Raw genomic sequence first — 17,878 nt, forward strand, 5'->3', positions numbered from 1 at the left:
CAGGAGTGGTTGTTCCAGCAGGCAGACAGGCATCAGGTGCTGACCTACCATGGCAAGCTGCACACTCAGTTGTGGGGGATTGGGGGAAGGCAGATGAGCAGGAGGGATCTGGAAATGGCAAATACCTGGCAGACTGACAGGGAATGTGACAACAGGTACAGGGACTGCCTTCAAGCAGGTTCACCTTCTGATAGGTGCTCCTTCAGCTTCTTAAACTCAGACTTGGTAACCCTTACTTTCATCTGTGTCTAAACCTATGAAAATTGGAAGATGCAAAGGCAAAAGGAGATCAGTCTGACTCTTATTATACCTGCAGCAGTTTCTGTTTAGAGAATCTATAAATTTAAAATAACTTAGAATATGTCCCAGTCGTACAGATTTCTATTGTTATGATTTTTTTCGTGCCTGTATGATGAGGTGATCACGTCTATTCCAGAGAAACTGGACATCTATTGGAGAAAAGTGTAGAAATACTGAATAGTAATTATAACCTCCTCACTTGGGGAAGTGAAACCAACTGAAGAATGCAGGTAATGTTGTACAGTAGCCTAGCAGTAGATGTGCAATTGTGACTTTGATTCATTTTATTTTAGAGTTTTAACTGCGCACTTAGCACATAACTACACTGTCATCCCGGAGGAGAGTGGTTCAGGCAGAAAACAGAGCTAAGTTTTTCTTCACCCTTTGTTAGCTCAGAGAAAGCACTTAAAAGAGCAACTGCTGGAGAGACAGAAAATGGAGGAGAGACTTCTGAAAGGCAAGTGTCTACATGAGTAGACATTGTTGCAAGGTTCCTCTTACGGTGACTAGTTCATGGTGCTAAGCACATTCTTCTGTTTTAATAACAAATATGGAGAACAATAGGGTTTTCTTCTCCAAGTGTGGAGGGGATTCTTTTGATTTTGTTTTCTGAGCTCACTCATGAGATGCAATAGATAGTATGTTTTTTAGCTACTGATGACATGTCTTTGCATCCACTTAAGTCCTGGTGAACTTGTTGGCAGGCAGCACTTCCCCTGGAGTAGACAGTACTTGTATGGATGAGTGAATGTTTACTTTTTGGAATTCCCCATTTTGTTTGCAGTTGTCAGGATACAACTTGTGGGATTCATCTTTCATCCACAGCATTGCTTCTCTGTATTCTGTGCAGACTTGCTCCAGAGGACATCAAATACTGTAGTTTTTATGGCTGAATGTTGGTAGTTCCTGCCAAAGGTGAAAAAAAGGCCAGTGTGAAGGTAAAAGAAGTATAAATAGTAAAAATATATAAGAGCCCAAGTGAGCAGAATGTTCTGGGGAAACGTGGGAGGAGTGGACTGATTGTAACTACAGCATAGTCGGAATTTAAACTTTAGCCTTCATGTTTTTCAGCATTCACACACAGGCTGCCCCTCATTGCCTTCTTATGACAGGGCAAGAACAATAATAAATGCTGAGCTGAAAGACAGTACATAAAGTTGATTTTCTGCCATTTTATGTCCCACAATGTAGAAGTACCAGAGGTGCATGTTCCATAAATGCAACCCTGTATTTACAGCAATAACAGGAACCTGTTGTCATGCTCGTGGGCAGCGGTGCATTAGAACACTGCAAATGCCCAACTTGGGCAATGCCCTTTTTTTTTTTTAATTTGGAATTCCCAGTATTCTCAATATAAATAGAATTAAAATGTCATACAGTAATAATGACTCCTCTGCTCTTGCCAGCTCACAGTAGACAAGTGGGTGAAGGATCTGGTTTTGATAACAAGGTGTATCTATCTGCCCAACAGTTGCACTGAACTCACCTTCAATCTGTTGACTGAAAATGTCCAATAGCAGCTGGAGTGCTGTTGCTTGTTGTTGCCCAGGCACTTGAGCAGTAAGATTCCCCCTACAGACCTGCACAGGGCTTTGCCAAGTGTTAGCCTATCAGGCTGAAGTTTTTGGATTTGATGTATCTCTGGATGGGCTTATAGTAGAAATCTGAGGTGGTTGTGTAGCCCAGTCTGAACAGCAGAAGGATGTGTGGGAAAGACACAGAGCAGGCACACAGCTTGAACTGATTGAATGGTGGGGAAGAGAGGTGTAGAGCTCCCGTTTATCCCCAGATCTTCGACACCTGCTGGCTTGTACTTTATATGCACCAGAGTTTAGCAAAGTGATTTTCTCTTGAAGTATGAAATGGCTTTTGCTTTTGACACATGTCCCTCCAAATACCTCTGCACCATATGCTTGCAATCGTACCTTCAATTGAATTGACAGCAGTGCATTCAATGGAGTGAATGGGGACTAAGAAAAAAAAGAAATTGAAAACCTTTCCCCTGACATCTGTCATTTTTCCAGCTTCACTTGCATTCTGATCTGCCTGGAACATTAGTAAGAGCCCTAGCTTATTTTCTTCCTCAGCTATGGCTATGAAAAAAAAGTAATTGAAAAATTAAATGTGTGGCGATTCCAATGTATTGACTGGTTTTTGTCATGAGTCCTCTGGGGGTGGCAGAACCAGCATATTGGTCAAACTGATAAGGTACCTGAAAGACCTTCAGGTTTTGACAACATGTGCAGTTAGATGTGGTGTACCTGGGGTTGGGGGAAGAGTTAATTAAAAAATGAGTCACTAATGTCCGTATCAGACTTCATGTGGAACAATGATGAAATGATAGGGAAGAAAAATGAATGGGAAGAAAAATGGCTAAGGAGTATATAGACATAATACAAGGGAAGAGGAATGTGAATATTTTACCATATGATTGGATCTGGTAGGTTTTTCTGGTTTTCTGCTTAAAAGTCTTTGCCTTCTTAAACCCCGAAGTTCAGTTATTCCTAGTGATGTAATGTTTCCAGGAACTTTATAAAGGGAATTTTTTCTGTTATTTTTCTTGAGACTTAGGGAAGATTAGAAAGTAATTTTAATAGAATATCTAAATATACATTCTTGCAAAAGTGATGGCTTCTTTTTAACATGGCAGTCTGGACTTCCACATTTAAATTGCAGCAGTGTAGAGACTGGTAAAACTGAAACACGGAAACTGTAGGGACTTCATCTTCTTATCTTTGGTGAGTTCATGCCGGATTCTGTAGCACCAGTATCATATTAAACATCTGTTGTTTTGATTCTTCTGTTTAAATAGATTGGATTAGAAGGGGAGAAAAACCATCATCTCCTTCCCCTTACCATTCTGTCCAAAGCTTAGTTACTATGAAGACAAATCTTATTTATTTCCTTTTAGAAAAGGCTTCACTGACATGAAGTATTTGATTTTTTGGAAACTGGTTCTGACTCGATTTTCAGCTACATCAAGATATAAAATCTAGTCATTGTACATTACATTCAGATAGGCTGCATGTAGGCTCCTCTGTAAATCTGTATCAAGTCCATTGATTTTGAAAGGCTTCACTGCCTTAACTGGCATGCTCTGGAATTACAGCAGTGCGACTGAAACCAGGACCTGTTTAAATTTGTGTTGTTTAGATCTAGGAAACATTTTGTTTAGTATTGTAACTGCAGGAGATAAGTACTGTGTTCTGACAAGCAACAGAGAATATCTGTTGAGGGTCTCTGTATACTCTTAAACCTAAAGGCAAAATATTGTGACTGTTAAATCTATGGTTCTTTTAAATGCTATGGATATATCAAGAGGACCATTTGCATGTTGATACAAGATGGAAATAAGGTCTTTTGTGTAACACCAACTATACTTGATCCCTGTTCAAGGTATAGAAAAGCTACTGACAGTGAATTCTAACACCTCATCTTATGCTGAGTAACCAAAATATCAAACTACCAATCCAAGACCCGCTGAAAGATAAGATCTCTTCCCTGAAGTTAATAATGCAAGAGTCAAAGATGACTGTGATCTTAAAAGCACACAAATTCAGGTTCCTGATGGAACTCAAGGAAATGGTCAGATTTTGACAGTCTGATTTATTTTTTTTTTTAAAGATGAAAAAGCTCTTTCAAATGTGCATGACTTCTCCCAGATCCAGGCTAAAGTTGATACAAAACCTGAGAGGAAAAGAATGGGAGAGAGATGGAAGTTTGTGCTCTTTGAATTAGAAAACAAATTACTGTCTTGTCTTTAACAGGGGACATTAGAAAACAGACACTAATGCATACCCATACCACACCTTTCAGACTTTGGTTCAAAGTCCATGTTTTGAGCAGATGGCTTTGTATATCCACATCCACTCTTTGATCAGCAGTGTGCCTGCTGATCACACAAATGAGGAATTTATGTCACCCAGTAGCCTTCAATGCTGCAAGTACTTTAAAAAAGGAGAGTGTGGTGTTGTTATCCTCCCAATCTCCAAACAAGTGCTATATGACAAAGAATTCTCAGCCTGACTGGCAGAGTCTGTGGTAACACTTTGGTTACTGCAGTGAACTCAAAACTGCTGAGCTATTCCACCAAATGGTAAGTGTGTGCAGGGATGTGTGAACAGATATGGTAGTGACACCACTTAGAGTGGAGAATAATTTAAGAAAGTCCTCCTCTCTGGTGTTGACCAGCTTCAGAAAGCAATAATGTGATTCTAATACTCGATTTTGGACTCCTCAAATGATACAAGTGATTGAGACTGCCTTGTTTGTCCTGGGGTGGTTTGACCCCCACAAAAATCCAATCTCCAAGCTTCCCCCACCCTCCCACAATTTCACCTCAACACCGAAGAGACTGTTGAAAGTAACTAGTACTCGTTAGTGGCAAGGAAAATGATGCCGTTTTCATCTATTCATATTTTACATATCAATTCATACTGACTGCTTATAATCCTTAGGTTTATCTTGAATTTGGCACCCAGCTCTGCATCAGATATTGCTGCATATTCATCTTCATTCTTTGGTGAATTTGTTTGAATTTCCAATATTTCTTCTGTATTTTGCCTCTGCTCATTTTTTGACCTATCTTGTGTGCAGAAATCCATGAGATAGCTCTGTATGTGCATGTGGGAATGTTTTTCAAGAATTGGGATAGAGGGAGAGTTGAAGGAGAGGAATTAATTCAGTGAGCATTTCCTGAAGGCTCTTCCAAGTGATTTCAGCTGTCTTTCACATGCAGTTTAGAGCAGCTGTGGTCTGATTGAAGATCAGAACTTCTCTATTCTAAATTTATAGACCATATACAATAGGAAGTGTGATGAGAGGGACTCTTTTGGATCTAGCAATCTAGATTATTGGGATGTTTTGCTATAATTGGCATATCATGTTTCTCCATACATTTTTTGTGAGTTCTGGTTTGCATTCAGAGATGGTTTCAAACATTTGAAGAAATTTCTTTGCTTAAATTATACATTATAGGCTGAAAGTCTCAGTAGGAATCACAGAGCATTTATTGAAATGTTTATTTAGTTTTACAGTATCTTAAACTCCTACTGAGACCCCCTGTTGGTCACAGGCTACTAGTTTTCCAATGGAATAAATTGCACAGACATGCAAATTGACATTTTGAAGTTTTGAATATGAATATTGTAACTGATACAGAAATTTACATTTTTGTGGTTTGAGTTACATTTTCAGCATTCCATACTGTACATGTCTTGATTTGGATGGCTTGATAGACTCATCCAGACAGAGCAGCTGTCTTTCCTAGACCAGACTCAGCCAGCTTCTCACTGGCAGCTGAAAAGCCACTCATTTCACGCAATTTACAGGACAATTTAAATTGTTTTTTGCAACAATTAATTTCAACCCAAGTTTTGTGTGTAATTTAAGATCTCTGCCAATGTGCTTACATCAAACAAAATTGGTGATTCAAACTTGATTGGGCTTTTTTTTTGGTATATGAATTGCAACTACTACAACTTCTTGGTAGTTGATAATAGTGTGTGCAGCTCACTGTAGCCTTGTGCTTCTCTCACCTGAGCTGGCCAGGCAGGATGCAACTGCAGGAAACTGCAATGCTGGTGTTGGTGCTAAACCAGAGAAACAGCTGTTCTGTTTGCTTAGATGTTGGGTGAGAAATCAAGGGTAGGTTGTAGTTCTGCCTGTCAGAGCATGATCTTCAGCCTTACTCTTTGAAAAACCATGTTCCTCAGCCATTTAGCTGTCATACAGAGGTGCAGAGGGCACAACCTGCCACCATTACACATTTAAGTAACAAGCTGATAATTAATGAGACTTAAATCAACTTGAGAGTGTAACAAAAGTATGTATTTTTCCTTTGGGGAATCTGTGCATGTGCCTATCTAGTGCTTTCTGCTGCAGAAATGTCAGAAAATGCAGGAGAAAACCTCATAACTCAGGAGTCCTCATTAAACTTTCTCTACATGTTTTTCCTTTCAATCTCTCTGAAATGTTTTTGTTTAAATTGTAGAAGTTGCTTTAAGCATATGTAGTTAGATCTATTTCCTAAGGTATGTGTGATAAAATCTAGAGGAGTATCGTAAGTTTATACTGGAAATTTATCAACTTATACAAAATTAATTTAAACTTCAGTAAGTTGTTTTTCCTGAATGAAAACCCTCACCACCAGGTTATGGGCTGTATGTTGAATGGAACAGGCAGAGCAGCACCAGCTGAAGATCTGTACTGCGGGTGAGCTGACGTGCCCTTCCCTGGTGAGGATTCTCATGATCATGGTGCTGATCTTGTGGGTGGTGCCACAGTGGATGGCATTATCCACACACACTGGTTTAGGTCACTGGAACACTTGGTTTCCTTTCCCCTCCCCTTGTTTTTAATTCAATCTCTTAGTTGAGAGAAGACCGAGATTAAAAAAATAAACCAAATGCCAACAAGAGAGAAAAAACAGTGCTCTGCCTGGACTGTAGGAAAGGAGTGGCAACCGTCCAGAAGCAAAGATGAAAGTCTCAAATCAAGAAGAAAGCTGAAAGAACCAGCTGGGAAAAAGAAAACACATGAACAGAAAACCCAAGTGTGACATTAAACCAAGGACCAAGTGGGTGAACCCTTGTCTTAATGCTTTTAATGTGTGTGTCAATGCATAGTGGGGTTTGCAAACTGCAGAGGCAGCTTACGTGTGCTAGTAAAGTGAACAGTTTATGCCAGGAGGTCAGTGCAGAATGAAAAAAATAGCAGTAGAACAATGTGTATTGCACAGCCTCTCAAAAACGAGCCTACCCCCTACTTCACATCAATTAAAAAAAATAGGTCAGTTGCAGTAATTGACCATTGTCTTTATTCCCCTCACTTGTAGTATGATCAAGGAAATTAAGAGTACATAGAAGTTCTTTACTGTTTCATATTATCCTACCAGGGCATTATGAATATGCAGAAATGGTTTTTAGGAGAGGAAAAAAGTATTTTTGTGAGTAAAATCACCATCAGCACCTCGATTCTGGATTGTGAAGTTTGTTTTTGACTCAATTCTTTTGCAGTTTTAAAATCAGGCTGGCCATTGTAATTTCACATCACTATTCTAAATGAAAGAACTGCGTGGAAGAGAAGAGTCTTATAAAACATTTAAATTAAGATTACAGATTATCCAAAGGACTGCCAGTCAAAAAGTATTAAGTCTAAAAAGTATTTTTGTAGATTTTAGGATAATTTATGGACAGAGTTAATACAGGTGCATTCAAAAATTGTTGTACTTACGCTGGTATCACTTCCTGTTAATATGGTTTACGTTATTGTTTCTTTGTCTGCCACGGTACTTTTCCGAGGAAGGTGTAAAAATGCTCCTGCTTCTAACTGTGGTCCATCAAAACCTACCTTTCTAGGTACGTTCTGTGTATCTATTACAGGTGATAAGTGTAGTAAATCTAATAGATTTAATGTTTGAAAGTGAAACAACTAATGCCAGCTGGGGTTTCTAAAGTCGAAATTAATAATCTTTCTAAGCTAAGCCAACACTTCAAGTGACATGACCTTTTCAAAAAGTATTTTGTAAATCTTTTGGGGAAGGCAAGAAATCATATTAAGGTCACCTGTCTTGCATTTATGAGTCTTTAGACATATGCTTATAAGAGGAACCCATTTATTTTTATCAGCTACTTAATTGGCTGGAGGTGCTCCACAGCTCTCTGACTGCAAAATACTACAGCAATTCTAGAAGTCATGCTCGGGTGTAATTTATCTGAAAGAAAAACTGAAGAGTGTAATAAACATAATACACAAAATAGCTCAAGATTTTACATGGAATTGTCACTGGGAGTCTTGAAGAGAAATGAAACAAACTAGTTTCCTAACTGTCTTCACTGCCTTGCTTTCCACTAAAAACATCTGCAAACTTTACTTGGTTAAGACCTCCAAAAGTCAAGTGTACTGTATTAAGGATTACTGAGGGAGGATATTACTCTTTTTTTGTTTTAATACTAAAAAATCATTACAGATCTTTTTAAACTTTTATGAACAGTAGGCCAATGATTGCTAGAATAGGCTGGCATATCCACAAGTGTGGTGTGAAACTATACACATCTCTAATAGTGAGGACAAGGGAGTGCTGCATGTTCCTGCTCAAAAGATGCTTTGTATTTTTGGTAAGTTTACAAAACAAAATAGCTGTTCAGACCTTATTTGCAAGTTCCAGTCTGTGCAGTAAATAGAAGGCAATGTTTTAAATGAATCAGGTTTAAAGAAGAAAAAAATTAGTTGCTATATTTAATGTATAATGGCATATATTGCTTTAGAAAGGACAAACACGTACTAAGAATATGCACATGGATAATAAGGACAAGACACCAATGCCTTGTAAGCAGCATTTGTTAATATTCTGTTAATTGCAGTACTTCACTTGCAGACCAAAGGGATCAGAGGTCTTCCCCTGTACCCTTGCCATTTTCACTACAGTTTTGCTGTTCTGGTATTTCTTAAAACTCCTTACTCAGAACTTGTCTATCTTATAAACCTGAAGGTCAGAGCTGTCACTCTTCAAAGAAAATTATCTTGCAATTAAAATATTTGACTTAGTTGTTCTGTACAGGTCTTACATTTACTGAAAGGCAAGACATTAGTGAGACTATTCAAGTTTGGTTTCCACACTGTTGAACTATGTGCTGGTTTAACATCACATATATGCATCTAACAAGCTGCAGGAATAGCTTTTTCATTTTAATGCTGAACCAAAAGCAAAACTACCAGCAGAGAAACTGAGCATGTTTGGATAGTACTTATTCTCTATCAACCTAAAAGCTATAGCAGCTTCTTGTATCCACTCTTTCTAGGAACAAATCACTTATTCTTCTGCCTTCTCTGTGTGATCCTCCACTTGTTTCAATACATCTGTTGCTTTCTAGAAGCAAGATACTGCATTAGTTGTACTGCAACACATGTACTGTGGCACAAGGCAGGCACATTTACAGAGACATCTACAGCTCTAATTTATGAGCTCCAACAAACTGGAATATTTCATCTGCCAGTAAATCTGTCAAGTTCCTTTATATCAGGCCCCTTGCACTGCAAACATACCAAATCTTCATCCTAGGAAAAAAGCCTGGGTTTATCAATTAAGGACTTATTTGTGAACTGCCAACAGCCCTGTTGAGACGAGAGCTGAAATCTGATTTTCTTCTGAAATGATGCACTAAACCAATGAACTGTTGATAAGATCTTTATTTTTTTTTCAGGGGAAAACAGGTAAACTCAAAAAATAATTTAGTCAGTGAGTAGTTTTTCTGTAAGTATGGGCAACAATTTACTTCTTATTAAAAGGGCTACACAAATAGTCATTTAAAAGATGCTAATTCAAAGCCACCAAAAAGGGAGGAAGTTCCCTCTGCTTTGCTTCACATGAATACTATTTGTTTTTTGCTATTTTTCTACGACAAATGTGGATATAGGTTACCAATACAAAACCAGGAACAGCCCTCTGAGCAACAAACTCATCATTTCTTCAGATGTTGATTGCGTAGGGATGTTAACAGAGAGCAACTGCTGCAAAAATCCTTTTTTTTTTAAAAAAAAGTCTTCTGGCTGTTGACCTTCATGCCCCAACATCAGTGGCTGTAGCTGGGTATCTGTAGCAATACAGTTTGTTGTCTGCACCTCCACTCAGTAACAACTGATGAGAGAAGAAAACTGTGATTAATATCAGAAATAAGCAAAACAAGTACACAAGTCGAGGACTCAATTCTTCTTTCCTTTGAAGACATAAAAAGAAGTAATGAATAATGAACTGTTAATGTATGACTAAAACCCAGAATCAACGTGCAGAACCAACTTTGTTTCTTACCCTCCTCTTAAAATTACAAGTAAAGTCTTTGTAGGAACGTTGCTAAAGTTTTTCCTGACTTTTACTGACAACAGGAGCCACAATGAGAATCTTGGGATGTCAACAAAATGGGGTTTTTTTGGTCATTTTAAACACGTGTACCACTACAGTAGCAGGAAAGTTTCCTATAGAGGATTTTATAGTTTCCCTCTTCTACATGTACTGGCATGCACCAGCTTCCACTTCATGCTGCCACTTTAGTCTCAGTGGCAGAAAATGGTGCCCTGGAATGTGTATTTTCTCAGTGAGGTGCAGTGCTGTTCTCGTGGCTCTCCTTGTTTGGAATATCCGTATAACACTGAGTTAATGCTACAGAGCTCCAGCTCCCACCCTACTCCTTTGCAGAGGAGTGTGGGGACGCGCTGCAGCGCGTGTGACAGTAACACCCGGTTATCAACCACAGCACAACTCAAACGTCCTGTTCTCTTCTGTCTTTAAGCATAAGGGAAAAACCAGTCCAGGACCGCTTTTAGCCCTCATCTTAACCACCACTCATAAATTCAGTAACTTGCTCTTCAGATTCTTACCCCTGCTTCTGTCCAGTCCACACACAAAACCTTGTCTTCATGAGCAGCCAAGTCATACAGAGGAGCTTTGCAACTAGTAAAAAACAGGTATTTACAGTCACATGTTTGAAATTACGTGAGCAATCATAGAAAATAGAATTGGTCCCTGGAAGAAATAATATCACAAAGCTATCAAACAGATGTGATCAAGCAATTATAAATACTTTAAGAAAGTACAGATATCTACCATCTGTGATGTTTCCACTGCTTTCCCCAGAGCTGATCACATTAGTATTATCCTCTCCTACATCCCCAAAGAGCAAAGCAGCAACATCCTTCATCTAGTTGCAAACTACCTTGATACTGAAATTTAACCAGTGTTTAGGAACAGTTTATTATTTAGTTTCTTTCTTCCATGTGTGGATGCTGCTCAACTGTGTGGATTTCCCAGAAAAGCCATTTCTGTCTTATGAATGCAAAGCATTTCACTGCTTGGAAACCTGTAACAAAGGATCTGAAAAGCATATCAAGCGAAACTTCACACTGTTAGGCTCTTTCCTTAAAAAGAGAATTATTTTGTTCCTTAGAATAGTGGTCAGCAGACCACCTGCTGTTCCTAATCTCAGTGGCAATGTTACGGTTGCTGCTTTTTGCGTGTCACCAAACACTGCTGTTACTGCCAGGTAAGTCCCATTGGAGCACCATGCAGCCCCTTCAGATATTAAGCCACAGGCCCCCTAGTAGCCTAAAAGTATTTTTCTCTCTTTTATTATAAGCTTGACTCCCAAAATCTAGAGGATTCTCACAGATGCCACAGGAGATTCTAATCAATGTCTCTGACTGCTTTTGTTATTGAACAACAAAATGCAGGTTTATGTTACCTCCTCGTGTCCCAAAGCTTCACAATGTTGTCCAGAGAACCAGAGATCAGCTGATGCTCATGGGTAGGTGACCACTTCACACATGTCACCCAGCCTGTGTGAGAAGTCAGAGACAGCAGAACCAAGGAGCCATCTGAAGAGAAAAGGAGGAAAAAAACCCAGACATCAGTAGATGCCAACTGCATACAAAATTCAGTGAGGAAAGCAGTCAGCAACTTCCTTGTGTTCAAGTTAAGTGTTTCTCCCACCAGTAATTGTAACTTCAAAAAATCAGAGCGAACTTTAAAGAAAGAGAACAAAAATTTAAGTCACACAAAATTCTGGGGAAGAAAAAAGCCTCCAACAACAACCAACCAAAAAAAACCCAAACAAAACTCAAAATGTATTTTCTCATAACTAAACTCTCTTTGCAATGTCTTTTCTACAAGGCAAACAAAAAAATGCTTTTATTAACAACATCTAAGATGCTATAGATTTACAGAAGCTAAAGAAGCAAACATTGTTTACTAACTGTGGCCTCCCAGTACCTGAAGAGAGCCTACAAGAAAGATAAAGACTGTTTACAAGAGCATGTACTGACAAGGCAAAGGGGAATGGCTTTGAATTGACAGTAGTTTTAGAATAGATATTAGGAAGAAATTCTTTACTGTGAGGGTGGTGAGGCACTGGAACAGGTTGCCCAGGGAAGTTGTGGATGCCCCATCCTTTGAAGTGTTCAAGGCCAGGTTGGAAGGAGCTCTGAGCAAGCTGCTCTAGTGGAAGGTGTCCTTGTCCATGGCAGGGGTTTTGGAACAAGACGATCTTTAAGGTCCCTTCCAACTCAAACTGTTCTATGATTCTATTCTATGAAACGTGCCCATGAACGTAAGTCTGGTGGGCTCAGTCACAATATCCACAATCCTATCTGTTTATGATATAGAGTACCATGTCTAAGTTACTACTATTTCACTTTAATGGTGGTCTGACCAACTTAAGTATGAACCTTAAAAAAAAAAATAAAAAGGTTCAGTCCTGCAACTGCACAGTTGAACATTAGTAAGTTTAAGAAAAAAACGAAGCAAAACCTAAGCTCAGTTAGATTTCTAAATTACTACGTAAGGAAACAAAAGAAGTCTTACACCAGATTACAGAAAATAGATGTAATATTTGTATTTAATAAAAGCCCCTAAGTGGCTGGTTTCAAGCAGAGGGACCAGAAAACAGTCTCCCAACAGGAAAAAGTTCTGATTTTGAAAAACAATGCTGAAACCATGCCTGTTTTTAGCTCACCTTTGCTGCGAGGATCCCATAGCCTAATATGTCTGTCAGTGCTCCCTGATGCCAGACGTCGACACAGTGGTGAGAAGGAGAGAGAATTAAACACTTTGTTTCCTGTCTGTCAGAAAAGAAAACAGTAATTCTAAGAGGGGAGCTACTGTTTTGCGCAACTTCTTTTTCTCTGAGCTGGACTTCAGCTGAACCTACAGACAGAGGATAATGATCTCACCAAAGTAGATTTGAGATCTCCAGTCTCAGCATCCCAGATTTTAATGGTGTGGTCCCATGATGCACTGCAAATTTCTTCAGCATCTGACCACAGCACAGAGGAGACAGCTTCTGTGTGGCCAGAGAGGGTTACCAGGGGAGTCTAGAATTTAATGGTGACAGATTTGGTTGAATATCATCCAAAAAATCAATTCTTTCAATAAATAAAAATGTGTCTGATTGAACACATCAGAAGTTTTCATACAGTCATTTTTAACAATGAGAAATTTTGTGTGGCCACACTTCTAAAGAAAAATCCTGGACAAACCTGGAGCTCATCTTACCCTCGTTAGTCCCAATTGTTCAGTTTTCTGCTTCTTCCGTGGTCTGTTTGCTGCTTCTTCCATTTCATCCTCTTCATCTGTAGGTACTGTGACAGAAGACAGGCAGACATGAGCCAGAAGTTTTTGAATTCCATCTCCATGCAAGTAATTAAGTGAAACCCTGCATTTACAGTGCCTACAAATATCATGCAGGTGGATAACCATACCTGAAATTGTGTAATTAACCAAACCAGTAACTTAATATAGCCTTACAAGCTTACATCTTACCTGCAGACCAGATCTTTAACATCTTATCCCAGGATCCACTGCAGAACTGTATGAACAAAAATATCTGGTTAAAAGTTGATCCTTGTAAGACAGACCTGCTTGAAAAATTACCCAATGGTTATAACACACGAAGAATTGTGCTGGGATCCTAAAACAAACATTTGCCATAGATAAAATTATTCTTTTTCCTTCCTTTGTAGGAAAAATATCTACTAAATATCTATTTCCTTCAGCACCAAAAGGTTTTACTTTAACTTGTCTGATATTGAGTCAAGCTGGGAGCAAAAACTCCACCTTTGATGCAAGTGCTTGTAACTGCTGAATTCCTGCATGAAGGGAAAGAACCTCTTTACCACCTGCTTTTTCTAAGTACCACTCTGGAAATTTTTTTCCCCACTAAAACCACTGTGAAAATTTAGGTCAAATTTGAAAATAGCTCACCATAACACAAAATTCACATGCATTTAAAGTAAAATATACTTTAAAACAAACATTTAACTTGTTTTCCAACCTAAATGATTCTATGATTCTGTGGCTTAGCATTGATATAGCACTCTTAATTCTCAATAACCACCTTTATAACAGGCTGGAAACTTATCAGTGTGTCAGTCCGAAAAACATTATGACAAGTACCTATGCAGGGACAAGAAGACGATTTTTGGGATATGGGCTGCTAACATCCCAAAATACAAAGGCTTCCTTCCCGGAGTCACTCACTTTGGTTTTCGTACAATCCACAGCTATGGAGTCTACACTCCCAGCATGTCCCCTGCAGCAGTGAAGGGCTTTCACTTTGTTTTTCTCCATGTTCCACTCCCACAGCAGGACAGTTTGGTCCATAGAAGCACTGAGTAACAGGCACGATAAACTGTCTGAGGAAGAAAAAAGTTACGCTCACACCCAACTCGGCCTTCCAAAGTCTTTATAGTCTATAATTATTCTAATCAGAGAAGAAATAGCAGATGGATAGAATCTCGTATGTATTTCAGTTTACATCATGTTACCCTGCAAGTACAATTAATATATTTACCAATATTTACTAATGAAGACTGCAAGGTGGATAGACAAGGTACATGTTAAACTAATTATATTCAATTACTGTTAAAAAACTATTTTACCCACACCATGACTTCATTTCTAACACCACTGACAGAGATTGAAATAATTATAGCATTTAGATAATTAAATATTCATGGTTGAGGAATCTTGACATTTCTCCCCCAATAACTCAAAGTATTACGACTCCCCTAACATATATACTGACCTTGTTTCACCCATGCCACATCCTTCACTACTTCTGTATGCCCAGCTATTGTCATGATGGATTTTCCTTCCAAAGACCAGACTCGAGCAGTCTGATCGTAGCAGCCAGTTAATATCCTACAGGGTACAAAATTTGACACATCATTGTCTTTAGGACCAACAGTGTTTTTATGAAAAAAAGCCTCAACCAGAAACTTGGAAAAATATTAGCACAATAACTGGTTTAAAAAGAAATAGCTTGGAAAAGTAAAAAAAATCTTTTTGTTACAGAGTAAAGCTTCATTAAAGCCTAGAAGCGAGGGGCTAGGAGTACAGGCCAGAAGGAAAAGCAGAGAGAGTGCTGCATATTCTGGTAAGTAAAAATCACTTATATAATTTACATAATTTAAAATTTAATTTGTCGTTTCTGGTATATTACTAGAGGTTCTCAAAGCATTTTCAGACCATTGCTTAACATATGAACATCATCTGGTTGACTGGGAAATGAATGTGAAAACACAGTAGAAAAAGACAATTATGGCTGTTTGGCTTTTTTTAAAGATAAACTCTGCATAAAGTCACACTATTCTATTTGTTGCTAATGAGCGTCTCATTGGAAGTCAAGGGTTTAAGCAAAAGAGATGAGGAAATATCACTGTACTTTAAGAGAAAGGATAGTAAACAGCATTTGTTTTGTTTGTTTATATTAGCAACTCTTGCAACAAACATGGGTAGAGCCCTTCCCAAATCTTCCTTCGTGAAGCCTAGCCATGATGATATTAGCAATACCTCATGTTTAGTGACTCTGGCTTTTTTCTACTTGTGTTACAGTTATTGTCAGTGAACTGCTTACAAAAGCAAGTAGCTGATTGACTTGCCAGGTTAAAAAAAATAAAACAGAAATAGAGCAAAGAGGGGAAAAAACTCCACCCATTTAACACTATGGAGGAACAGGAATAAGCAAGACAAAACTTAGAATTGGCTTAGTGTGGTACCATTCTTCAGTGCCTTGAACAGAACTGATCCAGTCATCGTGGAAGATGCATTCTTCTGGCTGAGGGGCCATATATTTCTCCACATACTCTATTTCCACCACTTCTTCCTGAGCTCACAGAAAAAGTACTTAATTATTGAGGTTTCGGTTTTTTTAATCAATAACAATAAAATTTAACTGTAGTGTGGTACAAATACACAAAAGCAAAGATCTTGGTATCCAAGTCCTTTGCCACAATAGTGGAACTGAAGACTTTAGGAAAAAAGCGTGAATTATATTGCTTTCCATATTTTTATCAAGTTACTATTAATAGCAAGCTGAAAGCAAAAGCAAGTAATTTTGCTCTTCTTGAATTCTCTTCTGTATTTACCATATAAAACTGGTGTCTACAGCACTTCACAATGTTTTTCTAGAGGTAATATTAACCTTCCCCATTATCCCCCAATGTGAGAGACAAAAACATATTAACGATGAACTGAATGAAACAAGAATTTTCCCTCTGGACTGTATACAGACAAAAGAATGGGTAACGATGTTCCTTGCACTGCTCAGTCCCATAGTCTCTAATCACTTTGCAGTTCAGAATGGATTTAAAAATACATGGAATTCTCCTGGGAAAGTCATAAAAGAAATAAAACTGAGCAAGGAAATCTACCTAGTCAGGATAATAGTGTAATACCCAAAGGAGATTGAAGTAAACTGGCTATGTCTGTTCTGCTGCCCAAGAAGGGGAGAAATTGAGTATGACTTACCGTGGAGATATTTTCCATTTCCATATGTGTGACCAGCGGCACTCGCAAGAACTGGCCATTGATAAGGAAATCAAATTCCACATATTTGTGATCCTCTAAAACAAATTAGGAAAAATCCATGTTCAGGTGTCATTATTTATTTGATACCATCAAGAATAGCATCATTTTGTGGCTAGTACAGGAGAAGGAGACAGGAAGAGGTTAAAAAAAGACCAAAACAAAACCAAACAAGAACCCCCAAACCAAACCAACCAAAAATGACAAAAAAAACCAACAACCAAATCAGTTAGTTTCTTCTCCCAGTTTTAAGTGGGCAACCCATGAATCCCAGTGGATTATTTGAGAGGATGGAAAATTTGCTGTTCAGTTCAAAGAGTTAAGTTCGCCTCTTACTGTATTTTTTCTGTAGCTATGTGTAATCAAACCCCAGTGGTACTCCCACTTGCTTGCCACTGCTAGGCCACATCTTTGTTACCATCAGCTAGAGCCCTGTATTTGTGGCAGCAAAATGAAAATCCTAGGAACTTTTGGTTCACACTTCTCCCTCTGTAATGGCATAGTTGACAAAGGCCCCACATTTTGGCAGAAGCACTGCACTGTGCACTAGCTTTCTATTCAAGGTTGTTTGCGACTTCATGGGTTAAAAGCAACTTGCAGAAGTCTCAAGAAGATATCGTTGGTCCAGTTTCTTATAGAACACGGGATTTTTCAACAGCATTGCACAGGTGTCTTTCCCCAGAAAATCTTTTGAGTCAGTCAGGCCCATTTCAGCTGGCATTGACAGAATGGCTGAGCTTTTCTCAAAGGCTTTCATAAAACCCAAACCTTTGGTTTCATCAGTTCTTGTGCCAGGTTTTGGGCAGCGCTTCCACTCCCATCTGCTGTGGCAGCCTGGCCTGTGGCGCTGGGCACGCACTATCCCAGCCTCTGGAGCATCTCTCCCGGTAGTGGTGTTTAGCCCCGGTAGAGGTGTTTAGCCCCGGTAGAGGTGTTTAGCCCCGGTAGAGGTGTTTAGCCCCGGTAGTGGTGTTTAGCCCCGGTAGAGGCGTTTAGCCCCGGTAGTGGCGTTTAGCCCCGGTAGTGGCGTTTAGCCCCGGTAGAGGCGTTTAGCCCCGGTAGAGGCGTTTAGCCCCGGTAGAGGCGTTTAGCCCCGGTAGAGGCGTTTAGCCCCGGTAGTGGTGTTTAGCCCCGGTAGAGGTGTTTAGCCCCGGTAGAGGTGTTTAGCCCCGGTAGTGGTGTTTAGCCCCGGTAGAGGTGTTTAGCCCCGGTAGAGGTGTTTAG

At 39.1% G+C, this 17,878-nt stretch overlaps 1 protein-coding gene across 1 annotated transcript in view; it reads right to left on the reverse strand.

Annotated features, from left to right (window-relative positions):
• Nucleotides 1–8,850: 8,850 nt before the first annotated feature.
• Nucleotides 8,851–17,878, reverse strand: part of WDR12 (WD repeat domain 12) — a 9,706-nt gene continuing 678 nt past the window's right edge. Inside the window, exons 3-13 of the mRNA XM_027678302.1 lie at nucleotides 16,598–16,692; nucleotides 15,847–15,953; nucleotides 14,874–14,989; nucleotides 14,327–14,481; nucleotides 13,610–13,655; nucleotides 13,343–13,428; nucleotides 13,021–13,161; nucleotides 12,804–12,909; nucleotides 11,535–11,667; nucleotides 10,675–10,747; nucleotides 8,851–9,937 (exon numbers count right to left, since the gene is read on the reverse strand). Of these exons, the coding sequence (XP_027534103.1) occupies nucleotides 9,860–9,937; nucleotides 10,675–10,747; nucleotides 11,535–11,667; nucleotides 12,804–12,909; nucleotides 13,021–13,161; nucleotides 13,343–13,428; nucleotides 13,610–13,655; nucleotides 14,327–14,481; nucleotides 14,874–14,989; nucleotides 15,847–15,953; nucleotides 16,598–16,692 (1,136 nt within the window). The 3' untranslated portion in view covers nucleotides 8,851–9,859. The remainder of the gene's footprint in view (nucleotides 9,938–10,674; nucleotides 10,748–11,534; nucleotides 11,668–12,803; nucleotides 12,910–13,020; nucleotides 13,162–13,342; nucleotides 13,429–13,609; nucleotides 13,656–14,326; nucleotides 14,482–14,873; nucleotides 14,990–15,846; nucleotides 15,954–16,597; nucleotides 16,693–17,878) is intronic.

Source organism: Neopelma chrysocephalum, unplaced genomic scaffold (genome assembly GCF_003984885.1).
Source record: "Neopelma chrysocephalum unplaced genomic scaffold, ASM398488v2 Primary Assembly neopelma1_44, whole genome shotgun sequence".
Classification (NCBI taxonomy): Eukaryota; Metazoa; Chordata; class Aves; order Passeriformes; family Pipridae; genus Neopelma; species Neopelma chrysocephalum.